An 18,669-nucleotide genomic window follows, 5' to 3' on the forward strand; every position below is an offset into this window, starting at 1 on the left:
GGTCTTTAGATCTTCCAGATGTGCCCACATTTAGGTCTTCCTGATTCCAACAGCCATGGTATAAACTTCATTCTCCCAAACCCCTCCTACATTTCTTCTTCCTTTCTTTTTACACTTTTCCTATCCCTTTATTACCCACACAGAGATCACTGTAATTTTCATCCTGAGTACTATTCCTCACTAGTTTATGATTACATATTTCTTTCTACCATGCCTTCTTTCCTTGTGGAAGAATAAACCAGAGAGGCAATGGAAAACACTCAGTACATATGATTTTAGGGGCTGGTTTTTCCATGCATTTTTAAAATAAGTTCTTAGCATATAGACTACTCTTTAATCACTTTAAAAAGTGATGTTTCAGCAGTATAAACAATTTCTTGATCACTGAACTCAATCAAAAAATTTGTGATTCTGAATAACACTTCTAAGTCACCCAACCTTCCTATACCAGCTTCCAGGGAGTCATTATCTTTTCAGTCATATATCAGAAAAATATAATCTAAGTTAAGGACAATATTAAGTTACTTTATGAGCCTTTAGCTGATACATGTTAAAAATCAGAACCCCTGAATGAATAATTTATGTTTATTATCACATTGGACTTTAATCTAGGTGAACAGAATATTTGTCTTTGCCATGTGATGTATATCTTAAATCCTAAGAAGAAAAATTAGAAATGATTTGACTTTTTAAAAAAATCTTGTGTTCAATACCTGTCTTTTTCCATAAATTTCTTGAAATCTTTCTGGGGTGGTTTGGGCATAAGTCCTAAGCAGGAACAAAGAGAATCCTCTTCAGAGCCATATCCATGGTAAGGTGGATAAATTTTCTCTACTGTGGGAGGAGGCGGATTCTTGTATGGAATTGGGGTAAAGTCCTCTATAACAAAACATGGGAAAACAAAACATCAGCTTTTTCAGCATTCTGATTTTGACTGTTTTGAAAGATGCACTATATTTTTAAAGTGAACAAGATCTGTGTAGACTATCTTAAAATATAGCAAAACCTTGGGAGAATATTTTTCAATCATGTTTGTTAAAACCACAAAATTCCCAAAGTGGCATACATGTTCAAGGGGAGGGGAAAAGCCTAAGTAACAAAAGTAAAATAAACATTTATCCTTTGTCATCACATGCTGATATTTAGATAAGATCCCTTTTATCTAGTTGTTTTTCCTCCAATTTACTGAGAAATAGGAAGTTATGCTAAAAAATGTGGAAAATTTATCACCCATATCCACATTTTTAACCTGTAATTTTATCTTTCTTCTGCCTTCAGCCAGAACTACTATATAGATTAAAAATATTTCACTAAAAGAAGAAATTGACTCATTTAGCTTACTTTCAATCTCTCTTTTCCCATCTTTTTTTCATATATTACCTGAACCTCCTGAAAACCCCCATCAATCATTCAATCAACAAGCATAAATGATCTACCAATTGCCAGGCACTATGCCAAGGACTGGGGATAAAAAAAAGGGAAAGAAAAAAAGGGGAAACAGCCCCTGCCCTCAGGGAGCTTACAAAGGGAGAGACAACAAGCACATAGATCAGATAACAAGGTAAACTTAGAAGAGAAAGCTCTAGCAGCTGGGGGCCTGGGAGCAGAATTTTAAAGAAAGCCAAGGATTCTTAAGACCGAGGTGAAGAGGGAGAGCTTTCTAGGCTGGAAGGCAGCCAGTACAAAAACAGGGACAAAGGAAGAGATGATACATGGAAAACAGCAAAGGAAGCCAGTATGGCTGAACTATAAGGTGGGTAGAATGTGAATTAAATTAAGTGTAAAAAATCTGGAAAGATAAGAGGCCAGGCGCAAAGATACTGAAATGCTGGAGTTATTATATTTGATCTGAGGAGTGATAAATAGGCATCCACTGAATTTTTTGAGGGGGAAAGGGTTTGGGCATGGTCAGACCTATATTTTAGAAAAATCACTTTGGCCACTGTGTGGATGATGGGTTGCAATGGGGAGAGATAAGGCAGAGAGACCAATGAAGCTATTGCAATAGCACAGGAGAGGCGATGGAAGACCTGAACTAGGGTGGCACGAGTGCAGAGGAGGGATCACACGGGAAAACAGTAAGATTTTTGATGGATGTAAGTAACAGTAAGATGATGGAATATGTCAGGAAAATGAAGGCAAAGTCTCAAAGTTAATAGTTTGGGCAACTGCATAGAGAGAGTAAGAAATATACACACACATGTCTGTGTGTATTTTTTATTTATAACATATATTTACATATAATTAAATATACTATTAAGGAATTATTAAATTATTAAATGTTATTAGATAAGTCTACCATCTTATTCCCTTATTACTGTAGGAGAAGTTTGGAAGAGAATGTCTCAATTTACCATTTCATTTCACTATCTTAATCAAAAGATTTCATTCTTTGTGTCAACTGCCATACCAAATTCCCTCTTTAAAATTACCTTAAAATTAAGACTACTTTAAAATTGCACTGCAATTGTATGTACTAAGATGTAATGGATTTTTTTTTAAGTTTGAAAATAGCCAGCTGCTTACTCTCTCAAAAGAAATAAGTTTGTGTTGAATGGTCTATAATGCTGCTTTCATTTATTTATTCTTGGTCTGTGGGAAAGCAGAGGAATAAGAGGGAAGAAGAGGAGAGTGAATTGGTAATATTTTCTTTTTATGGTCAGACAACTTTTAGGCAAATTTCTATACAGCATCTCTAAAAAATAAATGCTTATTTAAATAAATAGAAAGTAATAATACTGTGCATGTTTGCATGGTTCTTTTCAGTTTACAAGTACTTCTCTCAAAGCCACTATAGGAGATAGGCAGTGCAAATATAATTCCTCATTTTTACAGATGAGAAACTATGGCTTACAAATGATGGCAATCACGGGGCTATTAAGCATTAAAATGGAGATGATAGAGTTGCTTACTGTTTTTCCTCCATATTGTTATGCCCACCACAGAATATTTTTCCAAAGCACTCTTCATTCTAAGCTGGATTACTAGGTCATAATTCTTTCCAATAACAATTAATGAGAAGAAATTTGCTTACATAAATTTACCTCTTTTGTTGTCAAAATTCTGACAAAGAATAGTCAAATTTGAACACATACCTCTATAAAGTAAAAGTATGCTTCATTTTTTTTGCCCAAGGCAACCTTTTTAATAGATAGTGACAGAACAAAAGCTTAAAAGTTAGAAGCTATTTATAACTTTGGAAGAGATTTTTTTTCAACTTCTATTTCTGTTTGGATCATACCAGTATCCTGTGTTTGAATCTCCCTAAGCATAATCCCTAGAAAAGCCTTTTCCCCATTCTTCCACCAACAGAAACTGTCCATAGAAGACATATTGACTAAGAGAAGGTACTCTAGGAAAGAGCCATCTAGTATCTCTCCCTGGCTCACCCCTTCAGGGGGCTGCCAGCAAAGACAACTAGCTCAAGTGCCTAGAATGCTGGAAAAGTGTCTTGTATAGCTGAGTGGCACTGGGCAAGTCACTTAGCTCCCTTTTGCCTAGCCCTTGCCCTTCTGTCTTAGAGTTGTTACTAAGAGAGAAAGGAGAGGAGCACCTGGGTGGCTCAGTGGGTCGAGAGCCCGGGGTAGCTGTGTGACCCTGGGCAAGTCACTTACACCACCACCATCCCCAGTGCCTAGCCCTTTCCACTCTTCTGCCTTAGAACCAATACAAAGTATTAATCCTACGAGGGAAAGTAAAGGTTTAAAAAAAAAAAAAAAACAAGATAAGAATCTTTTTAAAAGTGACTTGTGAGTCTCATATTAGAGCTATACCTTTTTGTTGGAAAGGTATAAAGACGAAGACGTTTAATCTGTCACTGACTGCCTATTAAAAGGGTCAGGTTGCTCTGAGCAAAAACAATGGAGCAGCCATTTTCTCTATTATACAAGTGGACGATCAACTTTTACTATTCGGGTCAGAATTTTTTTGACAATGAAAGAAAAATAATTTGCACGAGTGATTTTCCATACTTGTGGAAAAACATTATGGAGTATTAAGTCTTAGGAGAGATAGGAGGGACAGGCGTGGGCTGGGAGGAGAGGGGGTCAGGGAGGATTCTTTATTCAGAATTGCATCAAGGTAAATAAACTTTGTAGTTTGCTCTGCTGGGTCAGCAGGAAACAAAATTTTTCAGCTTACCTAAAGACATATACTTTTGACAAAAACTATCACTATGACAAGTATCACTGCTAATTTTCTCTCTCCCTCCCTCCCCGCCTCTCCTTCCTTTCTTTGTCTCTGTCTGTCTGTCTGTCTCTGTCTCCTTCCTTTCCCTGTCTCTCTCTGTCTTTGTCTCTCTCTCTCCTTTCTTTCTCTGTCTCTGTCTGTCTCTTTCTCTCTGTCCCTGTCTCTCTTCCCCTCTCTCCTGTCTCTGTCTCTCTCTCTCCCCTCCTTCCTTTCCCTATCTCTGTCTCTCTGTCTTTGTCTCTCTCCTTTCTATCTCTGTCCCTGTCTCTCCTCTCTCTCTGTCTCTCCTTCCCACTTCCTTTCCCTGTCTGTCTCTCTGTCTTTGTCTCTCTCTCTCTCCTTCCTTTCTCTGTCTCTGTCTGTCTTTGTCTCTCTGTCTCTCTATTTCTCTCTGTCTCTATTTCTCTGTCTCTCTATTTCTCTCTCTATTTCTCTGTCTCTCTCTCTCTATTTCTCTGTCTCTCTCTCTCTCTCTCTCCTCTCTCTCTCTCTCTCTCTCTCTCTCTCTCTCTCTCTCACACACACACACACACACACACACACACACACACACGCATGCACGCACTGTTTTGAACCTTTGTTTCTGGGAGACCACCTCGGGAGTAAGGGATGGAGAGAGATGGCTGGAAATTCATCATGGTTTATAGGAAATGAGTTACAAAAAACATTTTCCAATAATAACAGAAGGTGTACTCTATAATACAATGCACACTATTGCAAGCCCTGGGTGGGCTATAGGCTCAATTGCAACCTAATCAAATACGCATTTTATAACTCCAAAAGAATAATGAGTTTTGTAACACAGGTTATTTTCTCAACTACATTTCTTTTGTAGCAGCATTTATGCAACTGAAGAACATTGTTTAGTACTCTCTTGCACTCCAACAGTGCCACCTAGTGACCCCTCAGTGAGGAAAGAGTTTCTTTCTACTACCATGATTTCTCAGTATCATATTTAATTTTAACATTTGCAGCCCAAAGAGTGAAGTATACTTCACTTGAGAAAATCCCTAAGAAACTAATAAATTCACAGAGCTACTGGAGCTCATGTGAATATCCAAGATCCCATTTTATGCTGCCATAAAGTTCAAGTTTCCAAGCCTTACCACCTTACCCTTTCAAGTACAATTTCAGCAGTTGCCCTCTAAAATTCCCTAATGGAAGGTCTACTGGATCCTGAAGCTCTAAATGCTTTGATATCTCCAATATTTAATCCATATTTATGAAAATTTTAATAAGAGCCTTTTAATAATAATAATTTTAACAATAACTTTTTAAAGTTAAAAATATCCTTACATATTTGCTAAAATTTTCCCACACACACACAAAAAGTCAAACCAGGTACAAGCTATAACCAAAAAAGCCTAATACTCTTCTGCAGTGATCCACAGCTGCCCAGCCCTAACAAAAATATATAGGAAATGCCTTCAAAATTGTCTAATATTGGAACCATGACAAAATGCCTTTCTTTTTTTCATTTCTAAAATTCATCGCTTATTTGTTTTTAGGATTCTTTTCTTTTTAAATTTAATTCCAAATTCTCTTCCTCTCTCCCACCCCTCTCTCACCTGTGAAGGCAAGCAACAAAATCACACAAAACATATTTCCATAGCTATATTGCAAAAAAATAAATAAAGCAAGAAAATTATACTTCAATTTATACTCAGAGTTCATCAGTTCTCTTTCTCTGGAAGTGAACAGCACCTTTTCATCATGAGTCCCTTACAACTGTCTCAGAGCAATCAAGTCCTTCATAATTGATCATTACAACATTATATTGTGTACAATCCTCTCCTTGTTCTTCTCACTTCACTTTGGATCAATTCATACAGATATTGCCATTTTTTTTCTTTTCTGAAACCACATCCCCCTTGACATTTCTTTATAGCACAATAGTGCTCCATCACAATCATGTGCTAGTTTTTTTCAGTTATTCCTCAATTGATAAGCATCCCCTCAATTTCTAATTCTTTGCTATCACAAAAAAGAATTGCTATAAATATTTTTCACATAGAGGTTCTTTTCCTTTTTCTTTGATATCTTTGGGATCCAGGCCCAGTAGTGGCACTACTGGGTCAAAGGGTTTTATGGACCTTTGGACATAGTTCCAAATTGATCTCCAGAACAGTTGGACCAATTCACAACTCCACCAAGAGTTCACACTGTACTTATTTTCCCTCATCCCCTCCAGCATTTGTCATTTCTGTTAAGTGTGAGATGGTGATTCACAGTTGTTTTAATTTGTATTTCTCTAATCAATAGTAATTCAGAGCATTTCTTCATGTGACTCTAATAGATACCTCTAATTTCTTCTTTCTAAAACTGCCTGTTCATACCAATTAGGGAATGGCTCTTTTTATAAATTTGACTCAACTCCTTACAAACGAGACCTTTATCAGACAAACTCACTATAAAATCTTTAGAGATTAATTCATTGTCTATTATACCTTTTATCAAAAATATAGTTTTGCTTATCTCTTATAATTAGGTCTATCTTGGCTTTTGCTTTATCTGAGATTATGATTGCTAATCTTACCTTTTTTACTTCTGCTAAAACTATAGATTTTGCCCCCCAGCCCTTTATTTTAACTCTGTGTGTGTCTTTCTATTTCAAGTGTCTCTTATAAACATGTTAGTAGAGTCTAGTTTCTAATCCACTCTGCTATCCATTTCCATTTTATGAGTAAGCTCATCCCATTCACATTAATCTCCAATTTTACAGATGAGTAAACTGATGCCTAGAGAGGCTAGATGATTTTTGCAAATTGGTGGCACTATTAAAACTAGAATTCAAGGCCTTCCCAACTCCCTGGAAGCCTTCCTCTAATTCTTTTAATATTTTCCAAGTATTCAATGTGTCTCTTGGGCTAGTTATCTGTTGTCCCTCCTTTTTGCTCCATGACCAATCTACATTCTTTTCTGGCCATCCATATCTTTTATACCATTTCTCACGTATAAATTATTAGTTCAGTCAAAGTAAAAGTTCCAGTCTTATCAAAACTCTAGTTTTCTCTGAATGTTTTAAAATGTATAAAATAAAATGGAATCCAATCTGACCATGGACCCCAAGTTAAGAACCCCTGATCTGGTCCAATCCATAACTGAGCATAATCTTATCCTATATTTGTTTCTAGAAGGAGGAATTCAGAGATTACTACAATTATTTCCATATGTGCCATACGAATCTATGAAAGCAACATGAAGAGTTTTCTTACCAGTTTAATACATTTGCATATATAAGAGTCAAGATTAGGAAAGTCACATTTTTCAGCTCAGTAAGTCAATAAACATATAAAATGACTATTATGTGCCAGGCACTGGACTAAGCTCCAGGAATTGAAGAACTCCAAACTGCAGAAAATCATGGGTAGATCATTTTGAACCAATACTTCTATTGCTTTGATAGCAAAAAAACTATTTACTACACTACGCAAATCATTTCACAGCAAACATTTAATAAGAAACACATATTTCTTCCTTTCTCTCTCCTTCCACCTTCTAAAAAGGGGAGAAAGAAACAAAAGATGAAAAAAGAAAATTTCCTAGAGTAGAATGTGAGCCTAGGGGTGGATAAAAAGGAAGATTTCTTAACAGCAGAGTTAGTAGTGTTAGTTTGTTAAACAGTAGACTAAGACACTAGGTAGGAGGTGGGGCAGTGCCTTATGCAATTTTCTTCTCTGAGGAATCTTAAAAAATGCAACAGATTCTCAACTATGACCAGGTGTATCTATTACATAGCCTCTGAAAACTCCCTTTCTAGCCCTATATTTTTTTGTCATAGAGTTACATTTTCCCTATTCCTAGCCTCCTCTTGAATTCTTTTTCCTTCTCTTAAGTGTGTATGGCATTTCTCAAAACCATCACTAACAAAAAGATGGTGGGAGGATGTTTTACAATAACACAAAACTATCATTTTCTAGTGGTTTTAATAAATTCTTGACAAGTGGATGAATAAATGAATGTTCTCCCTATTAGCATTCTGAAATTTTGCCCCTGTTCCATATTGGGAAAGGACTAAATGGTGCAAGCTGCCTGTATCTGTGTTGGCTTCTGCCTCTAATGATTGAAAGGAAGTGCTATTTCCTGTGGTGCTAGATAGGAGTGATGAAAGAGAATCAACGATTTCATTGAGATAAAGAGTATGAGGTAGTAGAGGTGGCAGAGAGATTATCTGAAAACTCTTTATTATGTTGGTTTGAACCTGAACGGAACTGGAAAGAAGTAATATAATTTCTCAGTCCTTAGTAGATCAGGACTAAATGGGTAACTTTATTGAGAATTACAAATATAATAAGAATGTCAGGGGGAAATATGCATTGGAAATAATTAATTTGATGATGTTATAAAACTAAGGAAAATAAATATAAAGATTTCCTGAATAAAAATAACTTGCCTATTTATTATATGTAATATTTTAAATTATTGGTTAAACCTAATATTTTAAAGCTCAAAAATGTTAAATAATAGAAACTATTAAATGTGATGTTTTAATGTTATGTGAAATGTGAGGCAATCAATGTGACTATAGGAAACATTTTTTTTCCATTTCTGCTTATGAATTTGATCTTTGACCTACAGTATCTTTTATGACAAAATAATTTATATAAACAGAGAAATAACCTACTAGCAAGGCATTATAAACTTTAATGGTCACATTTAAATGGAACACAGGGATTTTGAATTTGATGCCTTAATCTAATAAATTGTCATTTTTAAAGACAGAACAATCAAATAATTTTTAATTCCTAATAAAACCTCTAAATTATAAAAATTTAAAATTTAAACCAAAATTAATCATTTAAAGTATTCAAACATCTATATAAGGAAAGAATTCAATTTGGTTTTTAGTCTATTCTAAGATCAATAAAAATGATTTGCCCTATAAATAAAATTATAAAATTATGAAGGATCGAATTCTTCTTTTCTAGGATAAAGTGAAGGTAGATATATTCCTTTAAATAATAACAACGAATGGCTGGTTTTCCTCTGAATTTAGGTAGTAAAAGAAACATATGGTTAAAAAGGTGGTATCTATGAATAGGATTTAAATTTCTAGACCACAGTTTTAAATACTGGCATGATGATCCTTTATACAGACAGAGAGTGCATCAAATGAGGGCTTGGACCCTTGAGAATCTGAATTAAAAGCCTTTTTACAAAAACAGAGAGGGAGGTAGGAGAAAACTGCCCACATATATCTACTGTAGTAGATACCACAAAGAGTTGTAGATTATATAATGATGGACGAAAACATCAATAATTCAGAAGGTCCAAGAAGAGAATGAATAATAAAAATCTTGGCTTTAGTCTTCTGTGCATAACTGCATAAAATATGTGTTAAAATGACCTTTCTTCAGCTCTTAACACTATTTCCTACTGTAATAATTAAAATTTGGTGGCTAAATGTAATAGTTAAAAATTTGATTTGACAAAAATAATAACAGTTAAAAAAAGAATTATTGTGGTTGCCATTTATAAAAGTTAAACTATGAATGAGTAGGCTGTTAGTAGCTTTATTTACAGCAAGGCAGAGATAGTAAATTAGGAAATATAGGAAGGAGGTAGAAAATATCACCTAACTAAAAATACCCTAAGTCCTAATCCTAGAACCTCCAGACCGCGAATACGAATCCAAATCCAAATGCGAATCTCACCAGAATCCAAAGTCTGGATCAGGAAGCCAAAGTCTGAAGAGCCAAAGATGCTGAAAAACTTCTGAGAACCTTCAGAGCACATGAGGCCAAGACTATCAAGAATCCCACCAGCGCTCACCCTCCCTAGGCTAAAGGCTGCCAAGAATGAATCCAAGAATGAATAGCCTCCAGAGCTCACACTCTGCCAAGAATGAAGAGCCAAGAAGAAGCCTCCTCTTCAGCCAAATTCCTCCTAAAATGCCTCCTCAGGAGTCCTTGGGCTGGCTTTTTATAAGCAGTTTCTCCACATCACTTCCTGTCTCTCTCCCACTTCACAGGAACCAATCGCAGCCTCCCATTTTGCCTAGCCAGGGGTGGGGAGTGGTGCTTGTGCCCTTTTAGGGCATGAACTTTCTTTGTTAGTGATGTACTAAGTGTTAAGTAGGGGTACTTTTAAGTTCTTGACTGATTAACTGAAAATAGACAAAGGGAATAAGAATTCCCGTTCACACTAAGATATGATCCTAGAAAATCTCTCATTTGTTTTCCATGCTGCTGCTCTTTCTTGGTTTTATGCCTGTCTGATTCCTTGGTCTCTTTTATTGGATCATCATTCTTTTTCTATCCATTCCTATCCAATAGGACATCCCCTAAAGATGTTATGTTAGATATTCTTCTCTTTGCTCTCTACAATATTTTTCCTTATATGATCAGGTCTCATCACTCCAAATTATCACCTCTAAGCATATGGCTCAAATACAGAGAGGGAGAAATTAAGGATGTACATGTGCATATATAATAAATGTATACATACATATATATATTTACATATGTGTGTATATATAACCTCTCTCCTGAACCCAGTCATCCATAACCTATTGGCCATTTCTACCTGGATATGTTATCTCAAACTTGATACATTTAAAATGGAACTCGAATCCATCTCCTTCCTCCAAACTTTCAAATTTCTAGTGATGACGCCAATCATAGTACTAATCATTCCAGTTTTCAACCTTGAAGTCATCCTTTATTTTTCTCTCCTTTTCAACTCTCATATTTATTAGCTGCCAAATGTTTTCAATCCTACATTCATACTTCATATATCTGTTCTCTTTTCTACATTCACACACTCTCCCCTTGTTCAGATCCTCATCATCTTTGGCCTAGACTACTACAAAAACTTACTATAAAACTTACTTCTCTCACTACAACTATCTTCATATTACTGCCAAAGTGTCATTAAAAAAACAGATCTAAAGATGTTACAAAAATCTTTAGTGGTTATTTATTGTATCTAGAAAAAATGCAAAACCTTAGCTTGACTTTTAAGGTCCTTCACAATTTGGTTCCCACCTACCTCTCCAGGTTATTTCACATTATTTCCTTTCGTGCACTTTCCATTCCAGCCAAACTGGCCTTCTAGCTATTCCCATAACATGATTCAGGAAATATATCACAAAGTATTGTTCCAGCTATCCTGGAAATAAATTTCAAATTTTATGAGAGAAGGTACTAAACTACTCATACCCTATGCCCCAGCAATCTCACTGCTAGGCATATACAGGCACACCTCAGAGATATTGTCAGTTAGGTTGCAGACCACCATAATAAAGGAAATATTGCAATAAAGCAAGATTCATGAATTTTGAGTTTGTCGGTGCATATAAAAGATGTGTTTAATATACTGCAATCCAGTTAAGTATACAGTAGTATTTTGTCAAATATATATATATATATATTATGTTTACATATATACACATACACATATCTTAACTTAGAAACACTTTATTGTTAAAAATGCTATCATTTGAGCCTTTGGTGAGTCATAATCTTTTTTTCTGGCTGCTAACTGGTCAGAGCTGTGGTTGCTGAAGGTTGGGGTGTCTCTGGCAATTTCTTTAGAATAAGATAATAATAAAATTTGTTCATTGATTGATTTTTCCTTTAACTTGTACAATTAAAGGCCATTAGAGGGTTATTAATTGGGCTAATTTCAATATTATTGTGTCTCAGGGAATAGGGAAGCCAGAAGAGAGGGAGAGAGATGGTAAAACAGCCAGTCAATGAAGTAATCAGAATACACAAAATTTATCAATTAAATTCACTGTCTTATAGGGGAGTGGTTATTCATTACAATAGTAAAATAAAAATCAGTGGTCACAAATCACCATAATAGATATAATAATAATGAAAAAGTTTGAAATATTTTGAGAATTATCAACATGTGACACAGAGTAATGATGGGAGAACATGCTATTGAAAAGATGATGCCAATAGACTTGCTCAACAACGAGTTGGCACAAAACTTCAATTTGTAAAAAATGCAATATCTGTGAAGCTCAATAAAGTGAAGTTCAATAAAACAATATATGCCTACATACTAAAAAAGATTAACGATAGAAAGAACTGAAATATAAAAAGATATCCATAGCAGAATTCTTTGAAATAGCAAAAAGCTGGAAATAAAATGGGTAGCTATCAATTATGGAATTATGGTATATGAGTACAATGGAATAGTATTGAATCACAATATATGATGGATATGAGAGATTCAATGAAGCATGGAAAGATACAAAGTGATGCAGAGCATAGAAAAGAGCATCAAGAGAACACTATGAGGGGCAGCTGGGTAGCTCAGTGGATTGAGAGCCAGACCTAGAGACGGGAGGTCCTAGGTTCAAATCTGGTCTCAGACAGTTCCCAGCTGTGTGACCCTGGGCAAGTCACTTGACCCCTATTGCCTACCCTTACCACTCTTCTGCCTTGGAGCCAATACACAGTATTGACTCCAAGACGGAAGGTAAGGGTTTTAAAAAAGAGAGAGAGAGAACACTATGCTAGGGCATCTAAGGTGACTAGAGACCTGAATTCAAATCTAGCTTCACACATTTCCTTGCTGTGTGACCCTGGGAAAGTCACTTAACCCCAACTGCCTTGCACCCTTACTGATCTTCTTACTTGGAACCAGTACTTAGCATCAATTCTAAGACAGAAGGCAAGAAGTTTTTTTTAAAGAGAAGAGAAAGAACACTATTCACAATGTTTTTAAAAATGTAAGTTATAACACCAAGAAGCCATTGAATCTTTAAGAGTTATAATGAACCCCTTGTTCCTAGGGAAGTGATAGGAAACACTCCTGACTCTTTTCTGTAGAGAGGAGGCAATTTTATGTAGGTTAAGTGCAGGGGGTCCCATCAGAAGAAGTCACTTCATTGTTGCAAGGAAGGGTTCAATGATAGAGATGAAATAGGAATTAAAGGAAAGTGACAATGGGATAAAAATTAAAAGATTTCATAAAACTAGATCAAATAGGTCAAAAGTTTGGCATAATGGCATGCTAGAGTTGTAATGGAGGACTTTTAACCATCCATTTATTTTTCTGGTCTCTATCTCTGTTGAAAGCTGAGCAACTGATAAAGTCTTGACCTGACAATATAACTTATTTCTTCAAATTGTGGAAGCAAGAGGGGGAAATGTTATTTTACCTGGTTCTGTACGACAAGAAGGAAGTGATTACTGGAGTAATTAGGGGAAATAGTCAGTCCCTCTTAGAATTTATGATAGAGAAGGAAAGGGAAGTTAGTCAGGTCTGATATCCTAAACTTCAGACAAAGGACAGTAGGATCCTAAAGCCTAAAATTCTACCAGAGTTATCAGCTGAAGAGAAGTAGTAGAAGAAGAGGAGTAAGAATGTTCTCAATAATGAAATTTAAGTAGAATTTGTCTGGAATTATAAAAATTCTCGAAAGGAGATGGAACACTGCAACATGAGCTTGCACCATGCCTTGTATAAAAAATAACAACAACAACTTAAGATCCAAGACACAGTGACCAATAGGCTTCAATGGTCAATTGTAATGTATGGCCATTTGTTTGAGTTTTCTTTCACAAAAAGAGTAATAGTGAAAGATGACACTATTACACATATAAAATATGTATCAGATTGTTTGCCATCTCAGGGAGGTGGGAAGAGAGGAAGGATGAGAATTTGGCTCAAATAAGCAAAATAGAGGTTTAAAAAGTGGGGTTTTTGACCTAATTGAAGAAAAAAATAAAATATTATTTTTTAAATTTAGAATATGTTTCCATTTTTTCCAGCTGACAAGCAATTCCACTGGGTTATACATGTATCATTGTTCAAAACCTATTTCCACATAAAAATAAAATATTTTTAAAAGAAAACATATGGCTATAATTAAACTTAGGCTTAGAAAAGTGCTTTTAATATCTAATGTAGGGGGCAACTGGGTGGCTCAGTAGATTGAGAGTCAGACCCAGAGATGGGAGGTCCCAGGTTCAAATCTGACCTCAGACACTTCCTAGCTATGTGACCCTGGGAAAGTCACTTAACTCCCATTGCCTAGCCCTTACCACTCTTGTGTCTTAGAACCAATACCCAGTGTTGATCCTAAGATGGAAGGGTAAGGGTTTAAAAAAATGTGTGGTTTCATGATGATTAAGGAACATGTGTCAAGATCTTGTGAAATGAATGCCAAAGCAAGTGACTGGCAACATGACACCATATTATTGCTGTTGTGTTGTAAGAAATTATGAAAGGAGTGGTTTCAGAAAAATATGGAAATTTATATGAACTAATACAAAATTAAATGAGCAGAACCAGGAGGGCAAGCTACACAGTAAGATTAATCTTTTAAGGATAGTCAGCTGTGACTTAGTAACTCTGATCAACACAATGAGCCACCATAACTCCAAAATAATTTTGATATAAATATAAAATATTGTTTACCTTCAGATAGAGATCTGATGGATTCATAGTATAAATTTGAAGCACATTTTCCCCTTTATATTTCTTGGATTTTTTCCCCAAAACATGCATGGCTATATGTATAACAGGTATCATATATATTGCCTTCTCAACAGGGGAGGGATGGAAGGAGAGAGAGAATATGGAATTGAACATAAAAGTAAAGTATTTGTTTTGTTTTGTTTATTTAGAATATTTTTCCATGGTTACATGATTCGCTCCCCCCCTCCCATCTACCCCCACTATTCCTTCCCCTCAAAGCTGACAAGGAGTTCCACTGTTATTCATATTTGCAGTAGAGTGATCTTTTAATGTCAATACCCCAATCATATCCCCAACGAACCATGTGATATTCTTCTGCATTTCTGCTCCCACAGTCCTTTCTCTGGATATGGATAGCATTCTTTCTCCTAAGTTCCTCTGGATTGTCCTGGATCATTGCATTGCTGCTAGTAGAGAAGTCCATTACATTCAATTGTGCCATCATGTTTCAGTCTCTGTGTACAATGTTCTCCTGGTTCTGTTCCTTTCACTATGCATCAATTCCTGGAGGTCATTCCAGTTTACATGGAATTCCTCCAGTTCATTATTCCTTTCAGCACAATAGTATTCCATCACCACCAGATACCACAATTTGTTCAGCCATTCCCCAACTGCAGACACCCCCTCATTTTCTAATTTTTTGCCCCCACAAAGAGTGAGGCTATAAGATTTTTGTACAAGTCTTTTTCCTTATTATCTCTTTTGGTTACAAACTCAACAGTGGTATGGCTGTGTCAAAGGGTAGGCATTCTTTTAAAGTCCTTTGAGCATAGTTCCAAATTGTCCTCCAGAATGGTTGGACCAATTCACAACTCCACCAACAATGCATTAGTGTCCAAATTTTGCCACATTCCCTCCAACATTTATCACTTTCCTTTGTTACCATATTGGCCAGGCTGCTAGGTGTAAAGTGGTACCTCAGAGTTGTTTTAATAAAAATAAAAGTAAAGTATTTGTTAAAATTTTTTTAAATGAGACCATATTGAATATTAACAATTTTTTCCAAAAGCTATAAAAATCGGTAAGGTTTATTCTATGACAATAAATTTAATTATTTTACTTTGAAATAATTAATTTGCATATCATCACAGTATACTAGATTTTATCAAGGTATTTGAAGACATATTTCTTCCTTTCACTGGACAAGATAAAAAATATAGAAATCAGATAATAATGGTATTAAAACAGAATGAAGACAATAGAATAGTGATTAATGGGTCAATGTCAATTTGGAAGAAGGTATCTAGACCATTCCCTACGGATGTATTCTTGTCCATTTGCTGCTATACATTATTTTCAGAGACATAAGTAAGGGCAAAAACGTCATGTTTATCAAATCTGCAAGTGACTCAAATGTGGAAGCATTATGTCCAGAAAGTTTTCAACGAGCTAGAATGATGTATCAGATTCATAAAGATTAAATTTAATAGGAACAAATTCAAGGTCCTATTTTGGGATTCACAGGGTCAATTGTACAACTATAGGACAGGAGTGATATGACTAGACAACCGTTTCTGTGGGGAAAAAAATTGGGGGCCTTTAATGGATTGTAATTTGAATCAACAGCACAACAGAAGCAAAGCCAGCCCAACAAAAACACTAACTCAATATTGGGATACATTAAAAGATTTATAGTGCCCAAACCAAGTAATATAATAATCTATCTAGTCATAGATGACTATATGTATACAGTCATAATAGTCATGCTATATTTGGAATATTGTGTTCATTTTAATGTAACATGTTTGAGGTTGAACATCAGTAAATTCTGATATACTCAAAAATAGAGCAACAGTGATTTTTAAGGGGACTAAAAACGACTACCAGATGAGCATCTGCTGAAAGTAGAGATATTTAGCCTAGAGAGAAGGTTTAGAGTAGGCTTGATCAATGTCAAATATATGAAGAGTTATGTGGAAAAGAAATTGGGACTTTTTATATTCTCAGACATCCTAACTAAGAGTAATGTGTGGATCCTAGAGAAGGGAAAATTTTAATTCCATTAAAGAAAAAACTTCTCATAATTTAGAACCATCCAAAAATGGAGTAAGTGACCTGAGCTAGTGAATTCATATTCATTGTATGACTTCAAGAAGAGACAATGAATAGTCACTAATTGGGGGTGTTAAAACAGATTTTTCTATAGATAGTCATTGCCTAGAGTAGGCCTATATAATCTGGAGTCCCTCTCAACTCTGAGATTATTTTCTTCTGTATTATGCAACCTTATGCAAGGTAAATAAGTGTGATCTTGTGCCAAGAATTCAATTCCATTGCTGAAAAGCCCACTGTGATGTCAAGCATGGCTGTAGAATTTCTATTATTTCACAGTAAATGTAGGCATGGTTAGAAAATAGAAAGTAGAGTGTGAGTTCCTTAAGAAGAGGGATTCTTACTTTATAATTATAACCCCAAAGCCTGGCACACAGTAGGTGCTTTTAAAATGCTTGGTGATTGACTGATTGATCTTGTCCTTCTCTAAAAATAAAAAGGTAAAGGTCTATGTATCTTTTCTCTTTTCAAGGTAGTTACAGAATTTAAGTCTTAATGAGACTCACAAGATAATGTTATTTCCTTACAAAGAAAGTTTTATTTAAAGACATGAATACAAGTAAGCTGAAGTCAGAGAGGCAAAGTGATTTGCTTATGGTTTTATAAGTGGCAAATGGCAGAGCCAGATCTTGAATCTAAGTTTTCTATTGCATTTGCCATCTGGGCTAAGCAAACTAATCAAGGAGCTGACACACATCTCCATTTCACTTTGTTCTTTACAGATAAGACCTACATCTCAAATTTTTCCATTGCTCAATCTAAAGAATGCATGATTTCACTTGACTACATTTTAACTTGGAAATGGCAAAAGATATCATTAAATGTTTTTTTAATTGTGCACCCTTAAAGCAAGTTTAGGGTTTTTTTAAAGTGGAAACTTAGAAGAGGACATGTTTGCAGTCACTAGCACAAACAGAAGAAAGTAAACTGCATATTAAATCCCAATTATTATATTCACAATGAGATGCAAGATAGTCAGTGAAAAGAACTGTACTTAGATTTCAGTTTCAATTATCTCAACATAATGCTTCAACTTGCATATTCAGAAATTTAAGCTTACAAAAGAAAATCTTTACTAAAAAAAGGAATTAAAGATTTTTCAAATAATACTTACCACTGGAAAATAATGTATATATATCACTTACCAAGTCCATACTTAGTCCTATAATATGCCTTAGTAAACTCATCACAATCACAAAGTAGTACTTTTCTCCCCCAAATATTGATAATGTTGCCTATTTTCAGATCTGAGTCTTTGTAAAATTCCTGGTTTAGTGCTCCTGTCTAAAAAATAAATTAAAAAAAAAGTAGGGTACCACTGAAACATCAAAATAATATTGCAGCTTCCCAAAGAAAAATACAAATTATGTAAACTGTTATATCCATTTCCAAAACCAAATGTTAATTTGTAACATTAAATGGTAGCACTTAAAAATATCTCCTTAGCATTAGAGCATTTGAAAAGCAATTCATGTAGCTCAAAGAGTTTGTGACTCTTCAGTGATATATATTTAACAAAATAATAAAATCCTATTTTCTGCTAATATTTAACTATTTATCAATATCAGATCCTAGAAAATCATTATAAGAACACATCAATAAAGTTTATCAGCTCTGAAGTTTTACAGGAAAGTAAAACCTGCAATTCTCTTACCTTACAGTTATCCAATAGATATCGGCCTCGGTTTCCCACAAGTCCACCAAACACATTGAGAATTGTTCGATCTGTGATTTGGCCAGGGTGATATAGTCCAGTTGGAGCACACTAACAAGCAAAAAGGAGAAGACCAAGTAACAATAGGCACTAAATATGTGCTGGCCTTGGAACACAAAGACAGGGAATGTAACCCAGCTTTCAGAAGCAGAAAATATATTTTGAATTTTTTTTTCCTTTATGGCCAAGGATATGAACCCATTTTGTAAAAATGATTTCATCTCTGTGCCTTCTCTTAGGTTAGGTGTCTCTCCCATCCCCTATTTGGAATGTTC

The 18,669-nt window shown here is 35.2% G+C and overlaps 1 protein-coding gene across 1 annotated transcript in view; it reads right to left on the reverse strand.

The window, feature by feature from the left end:
* The window catches only part of EFHC2 (EF-hand domain containing 2), a 163,116-nt gene that overhangs the window by 84,166 nt on the left and 60,281 nt on the right, over nt 1–18,669 (reverse strand). The window contains exons 6-8 of the mRNA XM_044669224.1: nt 18,335–18,445; nt 17,826–17,964; nt 714–879 (exon numbers count right to left, since the gene is read on the reverse strand). Coding sequence (XP_044525159.1) covers nt 714–879; nt 17,826–17,964; nt 18,335–18,445 — 416 coding nt within the window. The remainder of the gene's footprint in view (nt 1–713; nt 880–17,825; nt 17,965–18,334; nt 18,446–18,669) is intronic.

This window comes from Gracilinanus agilis, chromosome 3 (genome assembly GCF_016433145.1).
Source record: "Gracilinanus agilis isolate LMUSP501 chromosome 3, AgileGrace, whole genome shotgun sequence".
Classification (NCBI taxonomy): domain Eukaryota; kingdom Metazoa; phylum Chordata; class Mammalia; order Didelphimorphia; family Didelphidae; genus Gracilinanus; species Gracilinanus agilis.